The sequence below is a fragment of the Mycteria americana genome, chromosome 24 (assembly GCF_035582795.1).
Source record: "Mycteria americana isolate JAX WOST 10 ecotype Jacksonville Zoo and Gardens chromosome 24, USCA_MyAme_1.0, whole genome shotgun sequence".
Lineage (NCBI taxonomy): Eukaryota > Metazoa > Chordata > Aves > Ciconiiformes > Ciconiidae > Mycteria > Mycteria americana.
Window position 1 is genome coordinate 5,650,738 of NC_134388.1, and position 20,971 is coordinate 5,671,708.

Sequence of the window (20,971 nt, forward strand, 5' to 3'; positions counted from 1 at the left end):
CGTATTTCCGGGGGCGCGGCGGAGGTGAGTCACGGGGCGGGGCGCTGGCGCTACGGTGGCCGGGAGGAGCGCGGGGGGTGAGGAGCGTGGCGGAGGCGGTGTCCGTCCGTCTGTCCGTCCGGAGTAGCGGGTGGCGGAGGGGATCTGTCTGTCTGTCTGTCTGCCCTGGGGGGGGCGGAGGGGGCCGGTTTGTCTGTCCTGGGGGCAGGGGGGTGACTTTGTCTGTCTGTCCTGGAGGGTTGGTGTGTGTCTGTCTGTCTGTCCTGGGGGGGCGGGGGGGTGGCTGTCCCGGGGAGAGGCAGGAGCCTCTGTCTGTCCTGAGGGACGCGGCGGGCCTTTGTCTGTCTGTCCTGGGGTGGACAAGGCGGGGGGGGGGGGGGGGTGTCTGTCTGTCTGTCGGGGGGGGGGCAAGGAGGGCGTCTGTCCGTCCTGGGGCGAGGAGGCGGGAGGTCTGTCTGTCTGTCTGTCTAAGAGGCAACGAGAGGGCTACTGTCTGTCCTGGGGCAGCGAGGGGGTCTGTCTGTCTAGGAGAGTGGGAGGGGGGGAAGTCGGTCTGTCCGGGGGTGGGGGTGGGGGGGCAGGGAAGGGCTCTGTTTGTCTGTCCGTCTGTCCGGGGGGGACAGGGCAGGGGGCAGGTCTGTGTGTCCGTCCAAAGGGCAGCGCGGGGGGGTCTGTCTGTCTGTCTGTCTGTCGGGGGTGGGGGCAGCCCCTCACCCCCCCCCCCAGCCCCTGTGCATGAGGCCGCCCCGTGATGAGCTCCAAGGCCAAGCGGGTGCTGCCCACCCGCCCTGAGCCCCCCAGCGCGGAGCAGATCCTGGCCGACGTGCGGGGCACCCACCCGGCCGACCCCGTCTTCCTCCTCCCCGCGGAGCCCCGCCGGGACCACGGCCCCTCCCCGGGTGAGTCCCCGGGGTGGGGGAGAGCGAGGAGAGGGGGTGGGGGGGAGGGGAGCTCCGCCAGCCCCCGCTGACCCCCCCCCCCCCCCCCGCCTCCTCTGCTCCCCACCAGGCTCCCCCGGCCCCGCTGGGCAGGAGGCCGCGGCGGAGGAGCGGGAGCGGCTGTACCGGCAGAGCCGCTGCTACGTGGAGATGAACCAGCGGCTGCAGGAGGCCCGGGAGCGGCTGCGGGAGCGGCGCGAGGAGCTGCGGCGAGCGGGAGCGGCGCTGGAGCGCGGCGTTTCGGAAATGAGGCAGAAAGCTTTCTGAGGCCGGCAGCCTCCGTCCGCGCGGCCTCGGCGCTCGGGACTCTTCTCCGCGGGCGCCCTGGACTGCGGCGGGCGCCTCGGGACGCCCCGCCGTTGCGGTTTCGCTTGCCCCAGTTGGAAGCGGAACCCATTGCGTTTGATTTACCGGAGGATCTGGCGCTGCCGGCGCCTCACCGGCGCGCGAGAGGGGAGGGGCCGCCCTGCGCTGCCTCGGCAGCCTGACCTTTCCCCGGCGAGCGGTGGGACCTGCCGCCCGTGCCGGGAAGGGGCCGTCCGGCCACGGCGGCAAGGTTCCCGGCGCGGCCTTTGGTCCCCGTTGCCCGTGAACTCGATGCCTTCGTCCCCGGCGGGTGGCATGTCATCCGCGCCCTCGCGCCGCGGCTTCACCTACGACTACTCCATCTGGTACTGCCCCGAGGACGACCGCATCGCCTCCCGCATCTCGGACCGCTTGAAGGAAGAGGGCTTTCGGGGCTACGTAGAGCACCAGGACCAAGTGGCCGGGACGTCCGTCGTCCTGACCGCCATCGAGGTCATCGAGGCCAGCCGGGTGGCCATCCTCCTCCTCTCCGCCAAGTCCCTGGGTGACCCCTGGTGCCAGCGCGTTTCCCAGTGGAACCTCTATCACATCATCCACTGCCGCGGGACCAAGATGATCCCCGTGTACGTGGGCGTGAAGAAAGCCGAGGTGCCCCGCTTCCTGCAGCACCTCATCGAGCTGGAGTACCAGACCGAGTTCTTCTTCGACAGGCTGGTGGACAGCCTGAGAACGTCCCGCTCGGCAGCGGGCAAAGCCAGCCCTGCCCCCTCCTCCAGAGCGAAGCGCTGAGGGACCGGGGGGGGCGGGGGGTCTGCTTTTGCAGCCTGTTGGGGGGGCTGGGGCCGACGGCCCCGCGGTGACGGTGACGGGAGCGCGGTTACCCTGTCCTGCTGATGAAGGTGCTGGGAACGGGGGGCCCCGGCACCGGGGATTGTCGCAAATCTCATTAAAAACCCTTCTCGGAGAACTGACGATGCGACTCTGTCCCGTGTCGCTCGCTGAGCGGGGGATGAGGTCAAAGTCAAACCCCAGGGAGCGGCGGGGTCGCTGCGGGTGGTTTTCCGCCCCCCCCCCGCCCCCCCCAGGTCTTGGCTCTGCCCCACGGGTGCCTCTTCCCCTTCCTGCCCCCCTTAGCGGGGGTCCATGCGCCGCTTTCGCACGTGACGCGCCTCTGCGCTGGCTCGGCGTGGAGCGCGGCAGCCTCGCATCACCTCCGCAGAGGGACGCGGCGCGGGCGGGCGAGGGATGGGGGCGAGGGACGGCCCGGGGCTGATGATGATGATGATGATGATGATGATGACGATTCTCCCTTTGGCCGGGCTGGGTGAGCACCGGGGCGGTGGGTTGGGGGCGGCCGGTGGGGTCTCGGCATCGCTGGCGGCGGCGGCGGGGGGGGTGGCAGCCAGCTCGCAGGGGCGGCTGGATGCACTGGGGGGGACGGGGGGGGCTGCTTGGGGACCCCCAGCCTTTTCCTCTCGGGACAGGACAGGCTCTCGGGACAGGACATCGACCGGGACAGGCTCTCCTCTCCCCGGCAGCGCAGGGCCGGCTCCAGCCGTCGGTGATCGGGGGACAGGAGGCCAAACCCCACTCCAGGCCCTACATGGCGTCCATCCAGTTCGGGGGGGTTCACGCCTGCGGGGGAGCGCTGCTGCACGAGCGCTGGGTGCTGACGGCCGCCCACTGCTTCTGTCGGGGGTGAGGCTGGAGCGGCCGCGTCCTGCCCGGCGCAGGGACGGGGGTCTCGGCGGGGCTCCGTGTGGCCGGCGCCGGGCCGTGGCCGGTGCCGGGCTCCCGCCGACGCTGGCTCCCGCTGCCAGGGCCGCGGGGACGAGGGCCGCGGGGACGGTGGTGGTGGGCCTGCACAGCCTGCGGGAGCGCGGGGCGGCCACGCAGACCTTCCCCATCCAGGCGGTCTGTCCCCACCCTGGCTACGACCGCCGGACGATGGCAAACGACGTTCTCCTGCTCCAGGTGGGGCTCGCACCGGCCGCGGGAAAGGCTTTTGCCGTGGGGCCGGCGTGACCGTTGGCGGTGCCAGGAAGCGCTGCCGGGGAGGGATCCGAGCGGGTTCACGCTGCACCGGTGCGGCCGCGCTCTCAGCCGGGGCGAGGGGCTGGGTGACGTTTCCTCTTCTCGCCTCCGAGCGCTTTCACGGCTGGGTGACGTCTCCCCGCGCCCGTGGGTGCTGCGCCAGCCCGGTGCTCGCCCTCAGCCGCCCACCTGCGGCAGCGGGGTGCTTCCTGCCGGCCGTTAGCGGTGGGGGGGGGGGGTCTGACGCTGCCCGCCGCCCCGTCCGCAGCTGGAGGGGACGGTGACGCTGAGCAGGACCCGGCGGCTCATCAAGCTGCTGGGGCGGGAGCCGGTGGCCGGGGCGGCGTGCAGCTTGGCGGGCTGGGGCCTCCGCCGGCGCGGCGGGCTCTCGCCCACGCTGCAGGAGCTGGACGTCACGGTGCTGGACGCGCGGATGTGCAACAACAGCCGCTTCTGGAACGGCGGCATCGCCCCCGCCATGATCTGCTTCCAGGGACGCCGCAGGGGCTCGGCCCCCTCCAAGGTGAGGAGCTGGGAGGGGGCTAAAGGGTTTCGGGAGGGGACCAACCGGCTGCCAAGCTCTGTCCCCACCCCGAGCCGCCGTTCCCGGGTGCGGGGGACTCCGGGGAGGATGCTCACCCCGAGCAGAGATGCGAAACGCCCCCCTCCCCGGCCATGACGGGGTCCCTGGCCCCCGGTTGGGGTCTGCACCCCACTGTCACCTCCACCCAGGGTGACTCCGGGGGCCCCTTGGTGTGCGGGAAGCGGGCAGAGGTGGCCGGCGTCCTGTCCTTCACCGGCTCGGACTTCACCGACCCTTTCAAGCCCCCAGTCGCCGCCTCGGCCGTGAAGCACAAGAAATGGATCCGGCAAACCCTGCGGCGGGGCTGTGGCTCCCCAAAGCCCGGGTGCGCGGGACGGACAGACCACCCCTTCTTATTTACACAGGTTGGCTTTTAATTCTTAATACTGTCCAGAGTCCTGGTAAAATAACATCCTTAGTACATACATACAGCCATGGGGGGAAGCAGGGCACCGTGAAACCCGGCGGGATTGTCCGCAGGGGAGGGCTGAAGCCGACGGGCACGCACGGAGCAGAGGCGGGCGAGAGCAGAGCTGGGCAGCGGGGCTTGAACCCGGGGCCGCGGCCGAGCGCGTGCGGCGACGCCGGCCCTCCTGGCGCACCCTACGCTCGGTCACGGCGCTCGCGGGTGGGGACGGGGGACGATGACGCGTGCTGCCCTGGGGACTTTGCCCCCTTTTCTTCAGCCCCGGCCCCGAGTCCCGCTGCGCTGGCTGCAGCCCCCCAGCCGCTGCCGGAGCGGAGGTCTCCAGCGGGCACCGGGGCGTGCACGGCCCCACGGCCCCCCTGCGCATCCCCGGGGACCCCATGCATGTCCCCACCGCCCTGGTGTCTCCCTGGCCTCAGTGCCTACCCCCGTGGCCCCGCTGCGCGGCCCCGGGGCAGGTCCCCAGAGCCCCTCGCTATGTCCCCGCCCCCCCATGTGTATCCCTGGGTCCCCCGCACGTGTCCCCGTAGCCCCCTGTCTGTCCCTGCAGCACCCCATGGCACTGCTACGTGGGGGGCTCACGGGTCACCCCACCCAAAGCAGGCAGCAAGCGGGGGGGTGGGAGGACCGGGAGGCACCCAAGGGGTCGGGGAGCACCCGGATCGGGGGGCCCCTCCACAGCCCATCCCGCTCCCCGGGGCCGAGGACGGTCCTGCACGCCCCCGCGACCGGCAGCAGGAGGGGGGCGTCCCCGGTGCTTTGGGGGCTGGGAGCCCCTGCGCTCGTGGGCGTAATCCAGTCCTGGATGGACTCGTGTCCACGGCGCACGGGGATGCGCCGGGGTCCTGGCTGCCAGCCGGGATGGGGCTCTTCCACCCTGGGGCGGGGGGCTGCGGATGGGGGTGAGGGACCCCAGACCCTTCCCCAGGGGTTGGGCACCCCGGTGCCAGCTCAGCACCCCGTCCCCTCCCAGGGCAGCTCCCCGGCCCAGTGACACGACCCTGCGAGCAGCCCCCCGGGACGAGCCCCGCGGGCCCCCAGCCGCCCACCAGCGAGCCCCCGCCCAGCTCCTCCCGTACCTTTTCCACCCGACGCCGCCTTGAAGCAGCGCAAGCGCCACGGCTGCGGGTTACTCGTTAGCAATCAGCCGGGCGCCTTAATTAGGAGCCTCCAGCAGCACAAACGGGGGGTCCCAGCCCCGTCTCCCCGCGGCCGTGCACTGTCCCCCCCGCCAAGCCTCTCCCTGGCTTGATCCCGCTGCGCGCTCCCTCCCCTCGTTAATAAATGAGCTGCGATCGCTGGCGGGGCCGGGTGTCGGTGCCGAGACGAGCTGAAGCACGCAGCGGAGACCTGGCGTTGGGTGCGGTGTGCCGTCTTCCCGGCACGCAGGATCAGGCCCTGGTTCAGCCTCTGCCCGAGGCGGGTGAGCGGGATGGGGGGACGTGGGGACGCGGCCCCTGCTCGCCTTGTCCTGGGGCGTCCGTCGGTGGGAGGAGATGGCCACCGAGACGCATCTCAGTCTGGGGCATCAGCCCCGTCCCCAGCGCCCAGCGGGTCCCGCCAGCTCTGCCCGGTCCTTGGCACTGGGAACTGCGGTGCTCCGGTACAGCCAGACCCCAGCCGGGGCAGGCAGCGGGCTGGGGTCGCTCACCGGTCCCCAGCTGCCCCGCGTCGCCGTCCCCCCCAGCACGGCCCCGGCCGGCTCTCGCGGGGCAGGGGGTGTTGTGGGACCCTCGCCGGGGCTTCACCTGCAGCCGCTGCTCAAGCCTGGATTTTCTCCACCGCCTTGTCGGCCACCACCGTCACCGCCATGGGGCTGGGGACGTAGTTGAAGGGGGTGACGCGGGCGGCTCTGCTCGGGGAGCCGTGCCGGCTGGCGGGGAAGGTCCCGGCCGGCGCGTCGTGGCCGAAGGAGATGGGCAGGGTGGCCTTGGCGGGGGCTGGGGCTTCGCCGTCGCAGGCGGCGCGGGTGTGCGGGGGCCCCTCGCGGGTCTCCAGCGTGGGAGAGGTGCTGGAGTTGGTCTTGGTGGTGGAGAAGTCCTCGGTCTGCACCACGGCGTCGCTGGTCTTCCTGGGGCCGGGGGTGCCAGGGCGTTCCTCCTCGCCGGCGCCCGCCAGCGGCAGGGCGGAGGAGGGCAGGGTGCTCTTGAGGATGTGGGGAATGTCTTCGTCCCGAATCCTCCGCCACGTGCCCTTCATCATCACCACCGGTGGCTTCGCCGGCTGCCCGCTGGGCACCGCCTCGGTCTGCCGCCGCCGCGCCGAAGCCTCGGAGCGGGCGGAGAGGACGGAGGAAGGGCTGCCCGTCCTCCGCACCACGCTGATGTTGGGCGAGGACGAGTATCTCTTGAAGGGCTCGGGTGTGGGGATGCTGGTCTTCACCGGCAGCCGGGACGGGCTCTCAGAGCTGGTCCTCCGCGGCGGCTTGGCGCTGGCGGGGACTTTGCCGCCAGGCTGGGCCCTGGGGATGAGGGGCCGTGGGCTGGGGGCTGCTCGCTTGGCCGCCTTGAGCTCCTCGCAGCGGGAGGAGCAGAGGAAGACGGCCGGGAGGGTGGTGCGGCTGCGCTGCGGGGAGGTGCGGCGAGGCAGCGAGGTCGCCGGCTGCGCCGGGGAGAGCTCGGTGCGGTGCCGCAGCAGCAGGCTGGAGGATTCCTTGATGAAGGTGAGCTGGCGCAGGAAGCCGGAGCGGTCCGAGTCGCTCCCGCTGGAACGAGCGGACGACATCCGCACCAGGTTGAGCCGGCCGCCCCCCGGTGCCCCCGGCCCGTTGCCCCGTGCCTTGCCACCGTCCGCCTGCTCCTCCAGCACCGGCATGGCCCCCCGGCCCGGCAGCGCCTTCCTGCTGGGCTTCTGCATGAAGGGGATGCGGACGGGCGACTTCTGCGTCTTGGACTGCTTGGGGGCCGGGGACTTGGGGGCCGGGGCTCTGGCCGGGGGTCCCGGCGGGGAGGGCGAGCCGCCCGCCTTGCCCGCGGCCGGGGGACCCTGCTTGGCGAGCTGGGAGGGCGACGGCAGCTTCTTGGGTGCCTGCTGGGAGGGGGTGGAGGTGCGGGAGGAGCCCGAGGAGGGGGGTCCCTTGCCGATGCGGGCAGGAGGCGTCGTGCTCCTCTTGGGCAGCGCCAGGTCCCCGGTTTCGGGGGGCTTGCCCAGCCGGTGCAGGCTCCGCGAGCGCTGCTGGCTCAGGGAGAGGTTCTTGGCCGCCGGCGCCTCGGGCTTGGCCACGGGGCTTTTCTTCGGAGCGGCCCGCGGGCTGGGGGCGTCCTTGGCCAGGCTGGGCATGTAGATGACGGTCCTGCCGCGGAAGACCACGGGCAGGTTGGGCGCCGGCTTGGTGGGTGCCGGGCTCCGCTCCGCCCTGGCGTTTCCGCGGCCGGCGGGACGGGCACCCGGCACATCCTTCCTCTCTGGGCGGCTCTTGCTGTGCTCCCTCCTCGCCGCATCCCGGCCGGCCACGCTGCCGGCCCGTTTCTTCTCCTGCCTGCCCAGGGAGAGCTGCAGGGTGGACCCGACAGAGAGCCCTGACACGAAGGAGAGGATGGAGTCGGACTCGGAGGAAGGCTCCCGCGAGAGGGAGGCAGCAGCCTGGTGCAGCCAGGTGACGATGGAGTTGGCACCTTCCTGGATGGCTTGCCACTCCACGCTGTCCAGGTCCGAGCCCCGGTCGGATCCGGCGTCCTCGGCGGGGCGATGCCTCGCCTCCGCTTTCCGCTCCCTCCCGCCGGCGCCCGGCGGCTTCTGCTTGCGCTCCACCGTCCTCCGGCGAGCCGAGGGCCGCCGGCGCTTGGGCATGGCCGAGCCGATGCACTTCTGCAGCAGGTCATCCTCCGAGTTGAGGCTGGGGGAGCTGGGGGAGCCCCCCTGTGCCTGCCCCACTGCCCCGGCCGACCGCGGCCGGGGGGCTTTGCCGCAGGGCTGGCCCCGCTCCTCGCCGTCGGAGGGGTTGGCATCGCTCAGGGAGCTCATGGAGGAGCTGAGGGAGTAGCACGGCGGCGTCTCGTCAGCGATGAGGTTGTTCTGTGGTTTCGCCTTCGCCGGCCGGGGACCGGGCTCGGGCTCCCTGCGGGGAACGGAGCCGCCCCAGCGCTCCCTCCTGGGCACCCGGCCGGGCTGGGCTCTGCTGCCAGACGCCTCCCTGCCCGCCTCGGGCAGCTCATCCGAGTCCTGCTCATAGAAGCAGTAGACGGCTTCCTCCGTCGGCGTGGTGTGGCACAGCGACTGGAAGGCCACCCCGTCCTCCCGGGGAGCGTCCTTCCGCCCAGGGGGACCGCTGGTCCTCCCCGCCTCCAGCTCCAGGCTGGGTCCGCTCTTGGCGGGGGGCTGCTTCCCCCGCTGCCCCTCCCCGCCTTGGCCACGGCTCGACCCCGCTTTCCCTTTGCGGGCTGAGCTCAGCTGGGCAGGCGCCGAGCTGCTGGAGGTGGCTCTCCTGGCCGGGATGGAGCCGGCGCCGCCCGTCTCGCGGTGCCCCTCGGGCAGGACCCCCACCGGGACCCCCGTGCCCGCGCCGCGGGGATGCTGAGCCTCCTCGGCGGCCGGGTAGCGCAGGGTCTCGTCGCTCAGCGAGGCGGCGCTGGAGAAGTTGACGGGGGTCCCGTCGGCCGAGTCAGTGAAGGAGTCGTCGTCCTTGAAGAGGTCGCGGGCGGTGGCACGCAGGTGCTTGGGGACGCCGGGGTGCGCGTGGGCCGGCACCAGCATGTACACAGGGACGTGCACCGGCTTCTTCGTCTGGGGGTGCAGGACCTGGCCGGAGAGCAGGGAGGTCTTCACCTTGCGGAAGCGGGAGGGCATGGCGGAGCTGATGCACTCCTTCAGGATCTCGATGTCATCGTCGGAGGGGGGCTCGGGGCGGTCAGCCCGCCGCCGGCCCTCCAGGTACCGCTCCTCCCGCCGCTCCTCCCGCTTCTCGTGAGCCACGAAATTCAGGCTGTTCTTCTCCGGGAACGTGGGCATCAGCTTGAGCTCCACGTCCTTCTGGACATAGTGCTCGTGGAGGGGCAGGGCGCTCAGGCTGGAGGCGCAGGAGAAGTTCTCGTTGGGTTTCTCCACCGTGAAGTAGACCATGGAGTCCAGGTCCTGGGGAAGCTGGAAGCGTTCCTTAAAGTCGGTGATCTCCATGAACTTCTTGACGTTGTTCTCCCACTGGATGTTGAACTGGCTGGTCTCCTTCTCCGGTTGGCAGCCCAGCTCGAAGAGGGGCGTCTTGCTGCGGCTGGGTGGCATGGTCTGCCCGGGGCTGTCGGGCAGCTCGCTGGGACTGATGGTGCCGCTGATCATCTCGCTGCAAGGGTCGCTCTGGATGGAGCTGGCGATGGAGGGGCTCTCGAAGCTGCCCAGGGAGCTGACGGAGCTGCAGCGGCTCATCACCAGCGGCGTCTCCTGGATGTAGTTCTCCGAGGAGCTCGAGGGCGTGAGGTCCTCCTGGCGTGACGGTGATGACTCCCGCAGGAAGACCTTGTCACGCTTCGGGAAGGGGATGGTGATAGGCTGCGAAATCCTCGCCGGCGTGGCCGGACCCAGATCCGCCGCCTTGTCCTTCTCCTGCCTCCCATCCTCACCTTCCCCGTCCCCTTCCTCCATCTCCAGGATCTCCAGGGAGGAGTCGCTGTCCAGGTCGTTCTCGCTGTGGCTCTGCCCGTCCAGCACGTTGTCGGCCGAGGAGAGAGAGGAGAGGGAGCTGCACCGGGAGAAGCAGATGGGGGTGTCCTCCACCGAGTATTTCTGCACCGACTCCTGCTCCGTCGTGGCTGGCGGGTGGGCGGGCAGCTTCTCTGGGATCTTGCTCAAGGTCTCGGCCGTCTGCAGCAGCGCAGGGGGGAGCCAGGCTTGCTTTCTGCCCAGGAGGGAGGGGTGGTGGCCGGCGCCAGCGGCTGCCCCGCTCTTGGCCAGGCTTTCAAGCAGCGGGATATGCTGGTAGGACGGGGAGAGTTTGATGGTGCGGACCTGGGGGTCAGGGCAGGGCTTGCTGCCCGCCTCCTTCTTCCACTCGGGCTCCTTGTCCAGCGTCTTGGGGCTGGGGAAAGTCACCGTCTTCTTGGCCCGTTCCGGCAGGTCTCGCTGCTCCGGCTTGTCCAGCTCGGCCGCGTCCCTGCCCGTGAGCGCGGGGGGTTCGACCCGCTCCGGCTTGCCGCCCAGGATGCTCTTGAGGTCGAGCCGGCTCGGCCGCTTCTGGTACCGCTGCAGCTCGTCCCGGTAGTCGAGGAAGGCGGCCCTGGTGCAGGGCTTCATGTGCTCTTTGGTGCAGTAGCCGTCGCTGGTGCTGCCGCTGTTGAGGCTGTCGTTGGACAGGCTGGTGTAGGCGGTCTTGAGCCGCAGCAGCGTGTGCGCCCGGCTCAGGCTCTCCCGCTTGGCAAAGCCGCCGGTGTCTGAGAGACGGCACGGCGAGCAGGACTGGGCGCGCGCCTCGTGCACCTCCTCGGGGCCGTACTGCCAGTCCAGGCAGTGGTCCTCCGAGCTGAGGCTGAAGCTGTCATCCGAGGACGTGTGCATGGTGGAGATGTCCTCCACCAGCTTGTCGATCTTGGCCACCGTGCTGGAGATCTTGTTGGCCAACTTCTCGGCGGCCAGCGAGACGTCATCCTCCGGCAGCGGCAGCTTCTTGGGCTCCGCTGGCTTGCCGCTGCCATCCTTCTCTGGCTCCGGGCATCGCCTCTGTGCCAGCGCCCGGGGCAGCGCCTGCCCCTGGAGGAAGGAGGAATTGAGGAACATGGAGAGGACGGAGGCGCTGGCCGTCTCCACGCCGGTGGAGACGTTGGGCACCTCATCGTCGTCAAAGCAGCCGGAGTCGGAGGCGTAGTCCTTCACCAGGTTCTCTATGTGCCGCGTCGGCTTCTTGGCGTTCTGGCTCTTCAGGCTCTGCTTCTCCATGGTGTCGAAGGTCTCGGCCAAGTGCTTGGCATCCAGTTCGGCCTCCAGCGCCTTCTGCTTGCGCATGTAGAGCGAGGGCATGCAGGAGCCCGGCGAGATGACGGCGGCATCCTTGTACTTGGGGGGCCGGTTGGTGAGGAGGTTGCGGAGAGCGGCCGCGCTGCCCATGGCGATCATCTTGTGCTTGGAATGGATGAGGTTGCGCAGCATGCTGACCGCCCCCAGGTCCCAGAGCAGCTCCTGGTCGCGGGGGCTGCGGGCGGACAGGTTCCAGAGGGTGCCGCAGGCGTTGCTGACGATGGTGAGGCTGTGCGAGCGCAGGTGCTGCAGCAGCGTCTGCAGGCAGTTGTGGTCCCGGAGCACCTGCCTGCGGGACAGGGGGGGACCCCCAGCCGTCAGGACGGTCCCTGAGACACCCCCCCCCCCCCCCCGGCACCGTCCCCGCTCCGCGGCGACCCTCACCTGTAGTCCTCCCGCGTGGCGATGAGGCTGGAGACGTTCCTGAGGATGCCGCCGCCGCTCTCGATGATGGCCAGCGAGTTGCTCTGGCACTTGTAGGTGAGGGTGCTCACCAGGAAGCCCAGGGCCCCCTCCACCCCGCAGATGGCGGCTTTGTTCTCCGTGCTGTGCGCCGACAGGTTCCACAGCGCGCTCAGGACGCTCTTCAGCGTGGACTCCTGTCCCGGGTGGGGACGCACGCACCCGTCAGCCCCCGTCCGGCCGCCCCGGTGCCCGTTGCCACCCGCCCCGGCGCTCACCTTGCCGGCGTGCAGCGCGCACCGCGTCAGCCCGGTCACGCTGCCCACCTCCCGCAGCACCTTCTTGCTGTTGATGTCAGCCCGCCAAGAGAGGTTCCTCAGGATGCTGGAGACCACCTGGGAGGGCGGAATGGGGCGGGTGGGCGCAGGGACCGTCCCCCTCCCTGGGGGAGCCCCCCACGCCACCGGCACCCACCTGGTGCAGCTCCTCGCTGTCGGAGCCCAGCTGAGCCACGATGGCCTCCATGCAGCCCCGGCGGGAGCACAGCGTCGCCTGTGGGGAGGATGAGGATGGTGAGGGTGATGCCGCAGCCCCCCCCCAGCCCCACTCCCCACCCCGCAGCCCCCCCCAGGACCTTGTTGACCACGTCGCCGAAGGTGAGGTTGGTGAGGGCCATCCCCGCGTAGCGTCGCAGTGCCAGGTTCAGGGAATCGCTCGTCATCTTGTGCATCTCGTAGTCCACCTGCAGCAGCTCGGCCACCGCCTGCAGCCCGCCTGCGGGCCGGGCCGGGACGGGGGGTGACTTGGGCACGGGATTTCCGTCCCCCGCCCCCCGGCACCCCCTCCCCAGCGCTGCTGCCGTTGCACCAGGGAGAAGGGTGGGCAGGGACGGCTGCGGTGCAAAAGGGACGGAGCCCCCTCCCCGCGCCCACCCCACGCTCACCCAGCTCGTTCATGGCCCGCCGGTACTCCTCGTCGAAGGAGAGCTTCATGATGGCGCAGGTGGCCTGGCAGATCTGGGGCTCGATGGGCACCGGCGCTGTGTGGGGAGAGGCGGGGGGTCAGCCCTGGGGGTCTGGCACCGATGGTGTCGTGTCCCGTGTCCCGTCCCCCCCCCCCGCCATCGCCTGCTGCCTCCGGCACGCGCGGATGCTCGCGGGCGGGCGCACCGCCACGCGTGCGTGTACGCACACGCTGGCACCCCGCTCGCCCCCGTACCCGCGCTGCCCTCGGGGCCTCTGCCCCCGTCCCTGCTCTGCATCTGCAGCCAGTCCCAGCAGGTCTCCGAGTAGGAGCGGATCTGCTCCAGCACGTGCAGCACCCGCATCTCCTTCTTGGCCTGGCCCTCGTCGGGCTGGGAGAAGACGATGTTGTGGAGGGCGGCGTTGGCACGCATGCGGGCGTCCTTGGCACCGGCGGGGCTCTCGGGGGGTCCCGGCTCGCCGTCCGAGTCGTGCAGGATCTGGATGAGCAGGGGCAGGCAGCCCGACTTGCGCATGGCCAGGCAGCTCTCCTGCGAGCTGGACATGGCCAGCAGCGTGCGGGACATGTCGTCCTTGTCCCGCGTGGCCAGCATGGACAGGAGCCAGAAGACCACCTCCACCTGCGGGAGGGGGACTCGGGGTTACACACGGCCCCGCGCTCCCCACCCCAGCCGGACTCGGGCACGGCTGCCCCTCACCTTGCTGCTGCCCAGGCTGCTGCCCCCCTCCTCGGGGTGGGTCGGGGGGTCCAGGCTGCCGTCCCCCTCCATGCCCGGCGCCTTCCCGCAGAGCTGCAGCGGAGGGGGCAGATGGAGGCAGGTTGCAACGCGCCGCCCTCGCCCCTCCCCGCTGTTCAGGAACCCGCCGGTGCCATTAAATTCGGCAGCGTTTCCCGGTCGTTGCAATCGTTGCTTTCGTCAACGCCAGGGTTGCGTTTTAAGCCGGAATCGGGGCTGATCGGGGGGGTGGGGGGGTGGGGGCTGCCACAGCAGCAGGCTCGGGAAAGGAAAAGCGTGGGCGAGGCGAGCGGGGCGGGCGGCGTGGACTGCGCCGGGGCCGAGCCCGCGGAGCTGCCTGCGTGGGTTGGCAACGGAGGGGCCGTGCGGGATGCGGGGCTGGCTGGGGCGGTGGAGGGGCTGGGGGTGATGGAGGGGCCGGAGATGATGGAGGTGGTGTGGGGGATGGAGGGGTCGTGGGGATGGAGGGGCTGGAGGGGACGGAGGGCTCGTGGGGACGGGGAGGTCGTGGGGACGGAAGGGTCGTGGGTGATGGAGGGGCCAGAGATGATGGAGCGGTTGTGGCGATGGAGGGATCGTGGGGACGGAGGGACCAGAGGCGATGGCGGGGCCGTGGCGATGGCAGGACCGGAGGCGATGGCGGGGCCGTGGCGACGGCGGGGTCCCCGCTCCGGCGGCAGCAGACGCCGCGGGAGCCACCGCGCCCATCCACCCGCCCGCCCGCCGCGCGCCATGGCCTACTTCTCGTCTCCATGGCAACTGCCCATTTCACGGTGCCCGAGCCGCACAAAGCCCCGGCTGTGCCGCGCCGGCGGGCGACGGGGACAGGACGGGGACAATGGCGGAGGGCTGCGCCCGGCCCCCTCCTCCGGCCTCCGCAGGCTCCGCCGCCCCGCGGGGAGCAGGGACGGACCCCGACGCTGGCCCCTGGCCCCGGGCGGGCCCAGCCCCGTCCCCGCTACCTGCGGCTCCGGCTGCTGCACCTTGTCCTGCGCCTCCATGAGCTCTTTGTCGATCTGCTCCAGCCGGGATGCGCGGATCTGTGGGGGCGGAGCGGGTGTCGGCGAGGGCTGGGACCCCCCCCCGGGACCCCCAGCACCCCCAGAGCCAGGCGTGAGGGTGCGCGGGGCTGGGTGCAAGGTGCCAGGGTGCACGGGGTTGGGTGTGAGGGTGTGCAGAGGTGATGCAAGCGTGCACGGAGTTGGGTGTGAGGGTGCAAGGAGCTGGGTGCAAGGGTGCACGGCACCGGGTGCAAGGAGCTGCATGTAAGGGTGCAAAGAAATGGGTGCAAGGGTGCAAGGAGCTGGGTGCAAGGGTGCGAGGATGCACGGCACCGGGTGCAAGGAGCTGGGTGCGAGGGTGCAAAGCGCTGGGAGCAAGGGTGCACAGGGCTGGTGGGAGGACGCACGGTGCTGGGTGCAAGGGTGCATAGAGCCGGGTGTGAGGATGCACAGGGCCGGTGCAAGGGCACGCAGGGCTGGAGCTGGCAGGGTGCAGCGGGGGGGCAGCTGGAGCCCCCCGGGCGCGGGACGGGGGCAGCGAGGAGGGGAAGGGAGGGCTCCCGCCCGCCCTGACCTGCGCCCGCTGCACCATCTCGTCGGCCGTGCCGAAGCGCTCCTCCATCAGCGAGCGGATGTGCTGGGCCTCGAACTCCAGCTGCTGCCGGATGAGATCCATCTGCATGGAGAACTGGGGGGACGGGGGGGGATGGCGTGAGGGGGACGGGGTCCTGCCCGCGCCCCGGGGCCGGGGGGGGGGGGTGCTGGGACACCCCCCCGCTCACCGTCTCCACGTGCGGCAGCTCGTCCAGGCGCGTGGCCAGGCTCTGCAGCTGGGTGTAGTACCACACCTTCTCCTTCTCCTCCTTCTCGATCTCGCCCAGCAGGAAGCACCTAGGGAGGGGGGGAGCCCCGTCAGCACGGCCCCCGGCCCCCCCAGCCCCGTGCATCCCCCCCCAGGCCATCACCTCTCCCGGTCAAGCTCCTCCAGCAGCCGGAGGGTGGCCCTGCCCAGGTCCCCGGAGCCGTCCCGGTGGGATGCGGGCGGTGGTTGAGTGTCCTCAGCGCTGCGCCCGGCTCCGGCCACCTCCGGTGGGAACTTGAGGTTGTAGAGGCTGGTGATGTCCATCTGCAGGGCTGGGGACGGGGACAGCGGCGTGAAGGTGGGCTTGGCGGGGACACCCCCCCACACACACACCCCACACCCCCCCCATGCCTGGGCACCCACCTTTCAGCTGGTCCAGGACCTCCGTCTGCCCCGAGGACACCATGACCCGCGCCTCCTGCTCCAGCTTGCCCTGGAGGTGCTTCAGGACCTCCTAAAACAGGGACGGAGCCGTCGGGGCGGGGAGGGGGGGGGGGGGAGAGGAACGCGGAGGGCAGCCCCCGTGTGCCCTTCCCCACAGCCCCAGCACAGGGGCCGGGTCCCTCCTGGGCCCGTCCTCACTTTCATGTCCGAGGTCTCATTCTCCAGCTTGGAGAGGTGGTTGGAGTTGTCCTCCAGCTCCCGCCGGAGGTGGCTGTTCTCCTTCTTCAGCGCCTCCACCTGCCGCACCAGCTGGTCGTACGAGGCGATGGAGCCAGACATCTTCACCTCCTCCAGCGCCTGCAGGCGTGGGGAGGAGGTGGGCAGCACCCCGGGGTGCTCCCCGCAGCGCCCTCGCTGCCCGCCAGCACCCCAGCACCTGCCTGAGACCGCGGCGCAGCCCGGGGGACCCCCGCCACCCGCACCCCCGCCCCAGGGAGGGGGCAGAGTGCCCCGGCGAGAGCTGGAGCCCCCCAAAACCTCCCAGAAGGGCCCTCCCCAGCGCGGGGCGGGCATCGGGCCCCGGCCCCCCCGCGGGCGAGCGGCCCCGGCCCCCCCAGCCCCCTGCCAGCCCCTGCCTGGTTTCCATCCTCCGCAGCAGCTCAGCCCTCCGCTCCCTTCCCCCTTTGTCTCGCTTTTGTCTTCTCCTTCTCCGAACCATCTCCCGCTTCGCTCCCTCCCGCAGCAGGGCCAGCCCCGGCCCCCCCCCGGCAGGGCCCCCAGCCCTGCTCTGTCCCCTCCAGCCCCCCCAGGCCCCCTGTCCCCCCCCCCCAGCCGGCCCCGGCCCCCCAAACCTCCTCCTTGCCGCAGCGCCCGGGGCCTCCCTTCGCACCTGCCGGGGGGGCACACGCTGCGCCGGCACATGAGGGCATGGGGGGGGGTGACAGGGATGGGGACCCCCTCGTCACCGCCCCAGCGGGTCAGGCTGGCGGCCGAGAGCGCGACAGCCCCACGCCGCCTTCGTCAGCGCCACGTCTGTGCACGAGTGTGCGTGCAATGGGTGTGCACAGCGGGGGGGGGGTCCCCTTCTCCCCCCACCCCACTGCACCCCCCTGCTCATCCCTCCCCGCATCCCCCACAGCGCTGTGGGGCAGGATCGGGCCCGTCCCCTGCCGCAGCGGGGTCAGGGACAGCGGCTGCCCGGGGCAGCAGCAGGGATCGATCCCCGGCACTGCCCGTGTCCCTGCCCGCCCACCCAAAGCTGCCCGAACACCCTGGGCTCCCTCTGCCTCCGCGACCCCTTTTGGGGGGGCTCCAGCACCCCCCCCATCCAGCACAGCGGCCCCACCAGACAGCGCTGGGACCCAGCACCCTCCCCAAGGCCCCACCGATGTCCTTCCCACCCCAGGAGCCATCCCAGCCCCCACCCCACACTGCTCCCTTGTCCCTGCACCCCACACCGACTTGGGGACCCCCCCATCCTGCCCCGACCTGGGTCCTGCTGCGGGCTGTGCCTCCCCCTCCCCACCGCCCTCTGCCCACGCCGTGCCGGGGCCAGCCACGCTCCCGGAGAGAGACAAAGACCCCACGGTGCAAATCCCCCCCCCACACACACACACATCACTGCCCAGGCGGCAAAATGACCCCCCCAGGAGAGGAAGAACCCCCGGGAGGGCTGGGCATGGGGCTGCGGGGGGGTGAGGGTGGGGGAGCACGGGGTGGAGGCGGCGGAAGGGCGGTGGGGGTGGGCTGAGGGCTGCAGGATCAGGACACAGGTCTGGGCTGCAGGATGGACAATGAGGGGTGCGGAGGGAGGAGACGGGGTGCGGGAGGATGGGAGAGGGCTGCGGATGGAGGGATGCGGGATGCGGGATGCGGGAAGAGGGATGCGGGATGCGGGAAGAGGGATGCAGGATGAGGGATGCAGGATGAGGGATGCGGGATGCGGGAAGAGGGATGCAGGATGAGGGATGCAGGATGAGGGATGCAGGATGAGGGATGCAGGATGCGGGCTGAGCACAGCCTCCCGTTGCTACGGCGACAGCGGATGGGGCAGCACAGGCTGGTCCATGGCCCTTCCCGAGCACCCACCGGCCGGGGGGGTTCAGCACCGGGGGACACAGCGGGGCGAGGATGAAAGCCGGGGGCTCCCGCGCCTGCAGGGGAACATGTCCCCACCTCCCCCCGGGCACCCCAAACCTCTCAGCGCCGACCGACCTGCTCAGAGCCAGGACTCCCCGGCTCAGCTGGGGGTGGGTGCTGCTTGAACCCCCTCCCCCGGCGCTGCCCACGGGGTGCCCCCGCCCTGCGCGATGCCGGGGTGCTCCGGCCGCCCTCCCCACGGTGCTGTGTCATGCTGCAGCAGGCCAGGACGCGCTGGGACGTTCGGCTGCTGGACAGCCCAGGCAGTTCACGGCACCACCCCCGTTGCACGGGGGGGGGACACGAAACTGAGGCAGGAAGCTGTTCCCCCCCCCAGGACCCCCATCCCCACAGCTCTGCGGTGACAGCTTTGGTTTGCAGGGGGTGGGACGCTGCTGGGGCAGACAGCGGCTGGAAGAGCCTGGGGGCTGCTGCAGCCCCTCAGTGGGGCGGTGGCCAGTCTGTGGGACCCCCCCCAGCTCTGGGGGGGGCTGTCAGTGCAGCTGCAGGGCTGGGGCACCCCGCACCACGAGCCCCCCACCAGCCCCCAGGGGTCCTGCCCCTCTCCTGCCCTGGCCAGGGGACCCTGGGGGGGGGGAGCTGGGGGTCGATGGGGGGGGAGTCTGAGCTCTGGACCCCCGGGTCCCCTGGCCGGGGCGGCCGAGCGCAGCGGCCTGCGGCAGCGCTGGGGATCTGCAGCCTGCGGGGAGGGGCTGGCGCGGCGGCACCTGCATTTGCGAAGCGTCTAGACACAACGGGGAAAGGGGGGGCCAGGGCTGCAGGGAAGGGGGGGCCAGGGCTGCAGCTACGCTCCCGCAGCCCAGGCTCCGGCACTGTGACGGTCACTGTCCCACGGGAGCCGGTGTCCCCCCGTCCGGGGCTGGATCCCAGGCAGGGCCGTGGGCTGCCGTGGGCACACCCTGCGGGGTGCGATGGCTCGGGGGCCTGGGCACCCAACTCCTCCGACACCCAACGGCTGCCCCTCCCTGCTCAGGGCACCCCAGGACCGGCCGAGGCCGCTGGCAGGGCCTGGATCCATCCGGCACGGTCTCGGCGGGGCAGATGCTGCAGCAGATCAGTGGGTGGAGAAGCAGCATCCGCGCTGCCCACCGCACCCGCACCGTCCTCCGCGCTGCCCACTGCGCCGCCCTGCCCACGGCACCCACCGCCCTGCCCACGGCACCCACCGCCCTGCCCGCCGCGCTGCCCTGTCCTCCCCTGCGCCGTCCAACCCACTGCATCAGCCTTTTGCACCGCGCTGCCTCTGCGCCGCGCTGCCCACCGCACCGCTCACCGCACTGTGCCACCTTGGCCGGGGCCGCCTTGGCCTGGGCAGAGCAGGGCAGGGCTGGGGGACCCCTGCACCCCAAGCTCCCCGCACCCCTCAGCTCCCTCCGGCCCGGCGGCAGCGCCGGGGATGGGGACGGGGACCACGGTCGGCCCCAGCCCTGCAGCGTCAGCCGAGCGCAGCCGCCTCCGACAGAAGCCACATCTGAGCCCCCCGGCCGGCTGCGGCTCCCAGAGCCCCCAGGGACGTTAAACAAACAGCGTGTTGTCACCAGCTCCTGCCGATCGACCCGGCCGCGCACGGCGGCCCCGGGGACCCCCAACCACAGCAAAGCCACCCCAGGGAGCACCAGGCCGGCCCCGCACACGCAGCCCCCCCCCGCACGGCTCCTGGGCGGCTCGGGCGCATGGCGGGAGCACACGCGGGGACGCCGGCACATGGGACCCGCTCCCTCCCCACGCGCAGCGTCCGAGCCCCTGCGGCACCCGCGTCCCTCCCACGCCCCCACACAGCGGCTGCTCCCACACACGCGTGCACACGCGCCACATATGCTGCACGCACACGTGTGCACATGCATGTCACGGCCTTCGGACGAATGTGGAGCCGTGGCAGGGCCCCGGTGGGGCGAGAGCTGGGGTCCCCTGCGCCCCCAGCAGAGAAACCCCCCGCAGGGACCCCCAGGACCAGCCCCCCACCCACCCCACGCCCCAGCCCACGGGCAGGGCGGCCATGGGAACGGGCACCGGGGCCGGAGGGCAGGAACGTCACCAGCCCGCGCCCGGGGCAGCACCCACCTCGCACCCCACATCCAGGGGTGGCTGGGGACACCCGCTGCCCGGGGACATGGCACCGGGCCCCGTGGGATCCCCCGCCCCTGGGTGGGGTTGAGGTGCTGCTTTAGAGGCCGAGATTTTTGAGGGGCAGGTTGGGGCGGGTTTGGGATGCGGATTTGGGGTGCGGGTTTGAGGCTTTAGGTGCGGGGCTCAGCCCCAGGCTCCCGGAGCGGCCCCGCCGGGGCAGCGCTTCGGGCGAGGAGCACCGGGAGGGGCTGCGCGGGGAGCCGGGCTGCCGCCCCTGTGGGGACCCCCCAGCCGCGGGCCCCGCTGCCCCCCCTCGCAGGATGGGATGAGGATGAGGATGGGGATGGGGATGGGGATGGGAAGGGGACGGGGGTGGGAAGAGGATGGGGACGGGATGAGGATGGGGACGGTGGGTGCTGCCCCCCCCGCCCCCGCCCGGGGGCTCCCGGCGGAGCCCCGGCATTGTCCGGCCTTTGTCCCCGCGGCCGGGGATGCGGAACGCGGGGGCTAAACGCTGCCCGCCCCCCCCCCCCCGATTCCCCCGGACCCCCGATCCCCCCCCCCCCAGATCCCCCCCGATCCCCCGGGATGGAGCCGCGCCCGCCGCATGACGGCAGATTCAGCGCAGCCAGGGCCGGGGGGAGCCTCCGCCGCGGGGGGGGGGGGGCAGAGCGGGGCCCCCCGGCCGCATCCAGCCCCCCCCGCAACCCAGCACCGCACCCCGATCCCCCCCTTCCCACCCAGCCCGGGGGGTGCCCCCCCCGTCCCCCCCAACCCCGGCGGCTGCAGCGACCGGAGCCACCGGGACCCCTTGGGGGGCGCGGGGGGCGCGGGGGTGCGGGGGGTGCGGGGGGGTGCGGGGGCAGGTGCGGCCGTACCTCATCCCCGGCGGCGGCGTTGGCGTTGCGGAGCTGGGCGAGGAGCCGGCGCGGCCCCGAGCAGCCGCATCCCGCCCCCGCCCCCCCCGCCGGTAATGTCGCAGCGGCGCCGCTAGGGGGCGGCAGACGGGGGGGTCCCCGCGGCCCCGGGGCCGGGCGGGAGGGGAGGGGCCCCGCGGCAGGGGAGGGTCCCCGCAGGTCTCCTCACCTTCATCCCCCCCCCCCCCCCAAATCTGCAGGATCTGCCCCTTCTCCCCCGTCCTGCGGCCA

At 72.1% G+C, this 20,971-nt stretch overlaps 3 protein-coding genes across 5 annotated transcripts; 2 read left to right on the forward strand and 1 right to left on the reverse strand.

The window, feature by feature from the left end:
* C24H19orf25 (chromosome 24 C19orf25 homolog) lies at positions 1-1,409 on the forward strand. Of its 3 annotated transcripts, none has more exons than XM_075523996.1 (3): positions 1-77; positions 727-899; positions 1,009-1,409. In XM_075523996.1, exons 2-3 carry the CDS (start codon positions 752-754, stop codon positions 1,203-1,205), a joined length of 345 nt encoding a protein of 114 aa, XP_075380111.1. In that variant the 5' UTR covers positions 1-77; positions 727-751; the 3' UTR covers positions 1,206-1,409. The 3 variants fall into 3 exon arrangements, with proteins under 3 accessions (XP_075380111.1, XP_075380110.1, XP_075380112.1); XM_075523995.1 differs by having other exon boundaries at positions 39-92; positions 726-899; XM_075523997.1 differs by lacking the exon at positions 1-77 and adding an exon at positions 344-364.
* A 1,080-nt stretch (positions 1,410-2,489) lies between these two features.
* On the forward strand, positions 2,490-5,382 carry GZMM (granzyme M). The gene is made up of 6 exons (XM_075524066.1): positions 2,490-2,568; positions 2,783-2,942; positions 3,065-3,218; positions 3,547-3,801; positions 4,011-4,226; positions 5,262-5,382. Exons 1-6 carry the CDS (start codon positions 2,490-2,492, stop codon positions 5,280-5,282), a joined length of 885 nt encoding a protein of 294 aa, XP_075380181.1. The 3' UTR covers positions 5,283-5,382.
* APC2 (APC regulator of Wnt signaling pathway 2) lies at positions 4,957-20,771 on the reverse strand. The gene is made up of 15 exons (XM_075524151.1): positions 20,702-20,771; positions 15,795-15,953; positions 15,576-15,666; positions 15,316-15,484; positions 15,133-15,241; positions 14,925-15,038; positions 14,312-14,389; positions 13,311-13,403; positions 12,848-13,232; positions 12,573-12,668; positions 12,264-12,403; positions 12,104-12,181; positions 11,908-12,024; positions 11,612-11,826; positions 4,957-11,516 (listed from the first exon to the last, which is right to left on the reverse strand). The coding sequence occupies exons 2-15, from the start codon at positions 15,933-15,935 to the stop codon at positions 6,050-6,052; spliced, it is 7,293 nt and encodes a 2,430-aa protein (XP_075380266.1). The 5' UTR covers positions 15,936-15,953; positions 20,702-20,771; the 3' UTR covers positions 4,957-6,049.
* Positions 20,772-20,971: the final 200 nt, after the last annotated feature.

Coding starts and splice junctions, on each gene's coding strand:
- C24H19orf25 (XM_075523996.1), top strand. CDS start 752: ATGAGCTCCAAGGCCAAGCGGGTGCTGCCCACCCGCCCTGAGCCCCCC. Junction 900..1,008: donor GGACCACGGCCCCTCCCCGG/GTGAGTCCCCGG, acceptor GCTCCCCACCAG/GCTCCCCCGGCCCCGCTGGG.
- GZMM (XM_075524066.1), top strand. CDS start 2,490: ATGGGGGCGAGGGACGGCCCGGGGCTGATGATGATGATGATGATGATG. Junction 2,569..2,782: donor TCTCCCTTTGGCCGGGCTGG/GTGAGCACCGGG, acceptor TCTCCCCGGCAG/CGCAGGGCCGGCTCCAGCCG. Junction 3,802..4,010: donor GGGGCTCGGCCCCCTCCAAG/GTGAGGAGCTGG, acceptor ACCTCCACCCAG/GGTGACTCCGGGGGCCCCTT.
- APC2 (XM_075524151.1), bottom strand. CDS start 15,935: ATGTCTGGCTCCATCGCCTCGTACGACCAGCTGGTGCGGCAGGTGGAG. Junction 13,404..14,311: donor TGCAGCAGCCGGAGCCGCAG/GTAGCGGGGACG, acceptor CCTCCGCTGCAG/CTCTGCGGGAAGGCGCCGGG. Junction 11,827..11,907: donor GCGCGCTGCACGCCGGCAAG/GTGAGCGCCGGG, acceptor CACCCGGGACAG/GAGTCCACGCTGAAGAGCGT.